Here is a 6,181-nt window from a genome sequence, read left to right as displayed (position 1 = left end):
ATAAAGACTTCGATAGAAGTCTGTTATGTACATTTCCTAATGGTTTGTTCAGCTGGGAAGGCTTCCCTGTGACTAGTTTTAAACAGGAGTTTACAGCTTTGTTCTGGGCAGAAAGTGTTGCAGAACCCTACTTCTCCTGGGAGGACTGGTCTGAGAAGAAGTTACGACGTACATCCCCACAGGAGATGCTGCGGACAGAAATACATCTCCACAGAAAGTAAGTGTCTCCCCCAACCCACTTCTGATGAGGAACCCCAGCTCCTGAAAGAAGTAAGTAAGTAACGTTCCTTGGTACAGATGCAATCTGGAGGGAACTGCTTACCATTCTAGGTGCGGGCACCCAAACGTGTGGGAACTGGATTTTAGATATATACGTATCACTGAACAGTGCAAAAATACAGTGGATTAAAGTTGGGTGTCGGGTATCGATACGTGATGAGCGGTGGCTCCGTTTGACTTGTCAACTTTTAGAGCATGCTTATCTGAAACAAACCGAATTACTGCAAAAAAGTTTTACAGAAGTTCATCTCAAAAGGGTACAATTAATTAACTGCTATGAATTCTTTGCATTCAGGGCTGCAAAACAAAGACACATATTACTTAAATCAGTTTTATTTAAGAATTTCCTACAGTGACAAATCTTATAAAAAGCATCCAAACACGAAACTGCAGCAAACAGCATTCTTATGGATTGCTTACAGACAGTGGAGCTTCCACCCTGAAGAGGCACACTGAGCTCGCTAGTGATCTCTGCTGCAAGAGCTACTGCAAAGCACACCACAAGCTCAATGTTCTCATCACAAACCCCATCATCTTCAAGTCACATTACCACACTTACAGGTCATTAACAGAAAAAAAACCACACACCATACGGCATTCACAGCAGTTGACATAAGGGAAAAAAAATACAAATATTCATTTCACGTAACACATTCAACTAATTGATTCACTAGGTATAAAACCCACTTAAAGTCTTCCACATATGGATGTCCTTTGGATGCAATAAACACTCGTACTTTATTTGCTATCATTGCTCTCCGCACACTCTCTCACCAAAGCCACAGGATTGAGAGACATCTCGCCAAGTAAAATAAAATCCCATAATGCACCACCAAGTCTCTGCATGCGCTCTCTCCTTTATCTCGCACATACCAGCCCTCTCATGCCTCGGCACCACCATCAATCCCACACAAGGTTTCAAAAGTTCAAACAGCCTTCTGGTTCCATCTCACAGCCTTGCGTTCACAGCGTTGATACGACTCCATGAAATAAAGAGTAGCGGATAAAAATGGAACACCCACCGTCTAAGACGCAGCATGTGCGGTGTGATGAAGTATTCTTGGATGAGAAAGCATGTAGACAGAAGTATTCCTAAGGCAGAATATTTACAGCACTGCTTTCAATGAAGTGCTTCTTCCATACACATTTGAAATGAGATGAACTGCGGAGATTAAATGAAGCCTTCATATCGTACTTTAGTATGGAGGGGAGACAGCGTTAAAAAAACAAAAAACAAAAACCAGAACACAAACAAAACCAAACCGACACCGTGTTCTCCAACTGGGGCACTTGGAGCGTCTTATGGTGGGATCAAATTAAAAACAAGAGGGAGAGAATGCTGTTTCTGACCAACGGTTTCCATTTTGAACATGCAAAGAATTCAGGTAGCCAGGAAACAAGGGGTAAAGTATTACAGGAGAAGCCTTTCCTATCGGTTGTAGTGTTAGTTCACCTATCGGGCAGGAGCAGTCCACTTCCAAACATTCAGTATTCCAACCAGATATGTAACAAAACTTACAAAATTCCTTTTACCTTTCTTTTCTTTTTCTTTCTTTTTTTTTTTTTTTTTTAAAAAAGAAAAATGTCAAAAATACTGCTGAATATACTGCACACTGAACAAACTGATTTGGAAAATTTCAGTATATATGTAATTTACAGTATACTTACCATGAGTTAGAAAAATTTGATTTCCCACCATAGAGTCAGTATCAGAGCCCACTGCGTCTACATTCCCCAGCCTGACGATTTGGAATCCATGCTTGAACCAAAGCCTCCGTTAAACCCACTGCTGGAGCCCGCGTTCGAGGCCGAACCCCAGCCTATCGCTGCCCCCGAGTTGGAACCGCCGTAAGAGTTATTTCCTGAACTAAAGCCCTGGTTCTGCTCCCGCTGCATGTTGCCTTGAGGCTGGTTGTTTCCCGACGGCCCCGACTGGTTCTGCTGACTAGCCAGCATGCCCATCATTCCCCAGCTGCTTTGCAGCGCTGCCTGCGCGGCTGCCATCATGGCAGGGTTGATGCTAAAGGCTCCAAAGTTCATACCCCCGCCCATGTTACTGCCCTGGTTGTTACCCAGGCCTCCCCCGCCTCCTCTGCTGTTGCCAAACCCTCCCTGATTCCCAAAGCCTCCCGGATTACCACCAAATCTTCCACCTCTCTCTAACTGTCTATTGCTATTGTGCTTAGGTTCAGCATTGGATATATGTACGCTGATTCCTTTAATGATCAAGTCCTCTCCACAAAGAGACTGGGCAACCTATAAGAAACAAGGGATTGATTAAATAGATGTTAGACTTTTTTTTTTTTAAATGTTAGTAGTACAAGACAAAAAAAACCCCACATGATTCTGAGCAGATATTTAACCTGCAAAGGAAGCGTATGCATATACTTAATCCAATTTGAAGTGTTTTATCTTCGCATTCACCACTACACTGACTGCCGTATAAAAACCCATCTGTACAACAGCATCCGAAACGTGTAACCTTAGACAACGCCATAAATCAAATCAAGCTAATACCACTGGAATTCTCAAGCCAGTGGACAAGGAAGTGTTCCCTGTGTAGTTTCAGAAATAATACATTATCAAGCTACTGAAACATAGGCTAAATATGGAGTTACAATATTTTAAGACTTACCTGATCATCTGCAAATGTAACAAAAGCAAAAGCTCGGAAGGGTTTAGGAATGAAGACATCTACCACTTCTCCGTACTGGGCAAAGAACTGTCGGAGTTCATCTTCTGTCATGTCCTCAGTGCAGCGCCCAACAAACACTTTTCTGCTACGCAAAGGTTCGTCAGGACTTTGCTGGAGAGAACGGAATAGAAAAAAGAAAAATAATAAATTAAAAAAAATCGCAACTATCCTTGAGAACCAAGTTACACGATGACAAAGGCCCCTTTTAAACCAGCCTGTTCTGAGGACAGAAGATCAAGGAAGTTTGCAGTTTAAGTTCAAGACTTAAAAAGTTCTGTTCAGAGAACGTGGCTGCACTTCGGTGCAGAAGGAGAGGAGTCACAATAAAGTGAAGACGGGAGCAATACAGAACAGTGACAAGGCCACTGCAGAAGGACACCTTTTTTTGTTTGTTTTTGGTAATAACTGCATATATACACACAAGAAATAGAAGCTTCAGGTTCAGTTTTGAATTCAAACAAAGACTCATTCTGATCTTCCCTAGGTTAGTTATTCTGCCTGCTTTATTCTCTTCGTTCACGCAGCAGACAAGTTAAGCAGGTACTGCTGGACATTAAAACACGTTATTTTCAGACTTCCATCTACTTAATTCCCCCACATAACGAGCTGTTTTCCCAACACTTCTCTTTCACTTCCTGCTCACCCACATCCTCCCTATTTTCCTTCCTTGCTCTCACTTGTCCTGTCCATTCAGAGACTGAAAAGCCACATCCACGAGCAGATTATTGACCTGTTCATCTGCTCACCTAGCATGGTTGCTAAAGAAGCGCACTTTGAGTGTTTGGTAAAAATAAAACTAGCAATAAACACAAAGTACCTTAGAATTGGGAAGTTTACAGTCACACCATCTTCCATCTATCATGTGCCGCTGAGACATTACTTTCACCTGGGTTTCATAATCCGTAAACCGAACAAAACCAAAACCTTTTGAGTGGCCAGTTTTAATATCCTTCTTAACCTAAGACAAACAAAAAAAACCAAACAGCAGACTTTTAAGAAAGTTTTCATTATCTCACTGTATACGCCTACCTTTTCTTACAAAAATTACCATAATGTTATATAGTCAAACCAGGAGCCTGTAACACCTACAGATTAAAACTATTGGCTTGCCTTGAGCCAAGCATAACCAAAAATGGGATATAAATATTTTGTGATATTGTGACGGCATAGCCAGACCAGCTGTGCAAGCAACATGACCACCAAATGGGCAAACACGTGCAGCTGCACACAGGAGGCATGCAAGTAACCAAAGAGAAAGAACAAGACAAAGCGTATCAGGATCAGGCGAGATCCCCTCCTGGGAAGATAAAAACATCACGTGTGAAGGCAGAAGAAAACCGCAGCAGGTTTGTCTCCGGACTTCTGCCATCACAGAGGCCTCGTGCCTGGCCAGGCCATCTCTGCAGCTGAGGCCATCGAAGTCCCAGCAGCACCCGCTCTGCGGTGCCATGTGCACCCAGCTGCTGCAGGATCTGTGCATCACAGATGAACGCTCCGCTGCGGGCAGTGACAATACAGAAGTGACCGCTAGTACGAAGCCTGCTGTTACTGAATGAATTTAGTAAAGTTCTGTTTGAGAGTTTATCAGTCTTGTCAACCCTCCTGCCGCAGCAATCTCTAATTCCTTAACACACACATGTATACATAAACACACACATATTCGGCTACAACAATTAATAGTAGTAATAGAGATTAAAAAGCTCTTAAAAACACTGTACCCATTAAGCTGATCTGTGTGAATTACCATTCCCAAATATTCCTGGCCATCTGTACCTACAAGCCTGCAGCTACAAAGCTCATGGAACAAAATGCAACCTAGGAAGAGACACACGACTTCAGATCTTCTCCGAGGTTATACGGCTCTGTTTGTTTCTACTGGCATAGTCAGAAGACTGATTTCTACCTATGTTCCTCCTTACTTGAGCTGCAAGAGGATTTTACCTGCACCATCAGAACTTCTCCAAATGTACTGAAATATTCCTTTAAGTCTTGTTCAGTGGTTTTCCAGGGAAGACCCAAAACTATTAAATCTGAAGTCTTCTGTACTGCTCGTTTCACTTTCACGGCTGATGACGCATCTGTTTCATCCATTTTTCTCTTATTATCTGAATATAAAGAAGTACATTAGACATCATCCTCAACTCTGGAAATTGCTTCCACTGATTATGAACTGCATGGTATAAAATCATAGACTGTGATGCAAAAAAGTACAGACTACAAAAGACACGTGCAGGCTTCTGGGAGCTTGTTATTATGATACATATCCAACTACCTACAAGTATAAGGAGAGAAGAACAGTCTACACTTAAGTCCTCCTCCAAAATGCAAGTTGACTGAGTTAGTTCTGCATTAGTTTACTAAAACATTATTATCCGGTAACGTTCACAGTACTATAAGGATGTGTAGAAGACAGGAATTTTTAATTTTTTTTTTTGAGGGGGTGGTCAGGCTCCTCTTTTCCTGAGCTTTTTTAAATGGTACCTCTGACCAAACCATGGCTTGAGGAGAAGCATCTGTAAGTACAGAGAGATTCCATTACACCACAGTCTTCGAAGGTCTATATAAGGCTGTGAACCCTCCAAGGATAACACAAGACTTTGTCATTAAATCGTTTGTATAGGTAGAGAGTTGAAAATCTTGCTGCACATCTGAAAACTCAGTGGGGTCAAATCTACTCTGCAGGACAGATACATGAATAAAACCGCCGAACTCCTGTGAATCAGAGGGTTCAACAGTAATATGTTGCCATGTTAGATTAACAGTGACTTACACGGATCTCTTGACTGAAAAAGCAAGCCTGTACAAAAAAGCCGAAGGAACGAAGACAAACCTTTGGGATAATTAACAACATAGCCCAGGTTCCCCCATCCGGCTTCCGGTGCGTGCAGAATGCCCTCCACCAGCCGGACCCCCCGCATGCACTGCGACACCGGGTTCCTGTAGCGCAGCCCGCACGCCCCGGGGAACTGGGCGGTCACTGTGGACAGCAGGACGGTGCCGTCGTCCTCCGAGGGGATCTCAATGGGCTCGTCGTTCTCGTCCTCCGTCACCCGGATATACTCCGACATCTTTGCTGGAAGTTACTAAACCGGCAGAGGGGGAAAGCAGGCATAAGCAATCACTTTGTTTCCCTTGGTTTGGTGTTCATTTTCCTAGCCTTAAGGCACAGCCCATCTGTATTTATTACACGACAGGGTACACCGAAAT

General features: G+C 43.0%; 1 protein-coding gene across 1 annotated transcript; it reads right to left on the bottom strand.

Annotated features, from left to right (window-relative positions):
• Window positions 1–596: 596 nt before the first annotated feature.
• On the bottom strand, window positions 597–6,052 carry TARDBP (TAR DNA binding protein). The gene is made up of 5 exons (XM_009694873.1): window positions 5,805–6,052; window positions 4,916–5,079; window positions 3,792–3,932; window positions 2,915–3,085; window positions 597–2,535 (listed from the first exon to the last, which is right to left on the bottom strand). The coding sequence occupies exons 1-5, from the start codon at window positions 6,040–6,042 to the stop codon at window positions 2,005–2,007; spliced, it is 1,245 nt and encodes a 414-aa protein (XP_009693175.1). The 5' UTR covers window positions 6,043–6,052; the 3' UTR covers window positions 597–2,004.
• Window positions 6,053–6,181: the final 129 nt, after the last annotated feature.

Source organism: Cariama cristata, unplaced genomic scaffold (assembly GCF_000690535.1).
Source record: "Cariama cristata isolate BGI_N322 unplaced genomic scaffold, ASM69053v1 scaffold33082, whole genome shotgun sequence".
In the NCBI taxonomy this organism is placed as follows: domain Eukaryota; kingdom Metazoa; phylum Chordata; class Aves; order Cariamiformes; family Cariamidae; genus Cariama; species Cariama cristata.
This window is presented reverse-complemented; position numbering and strand designations above follow the sequence as displayed.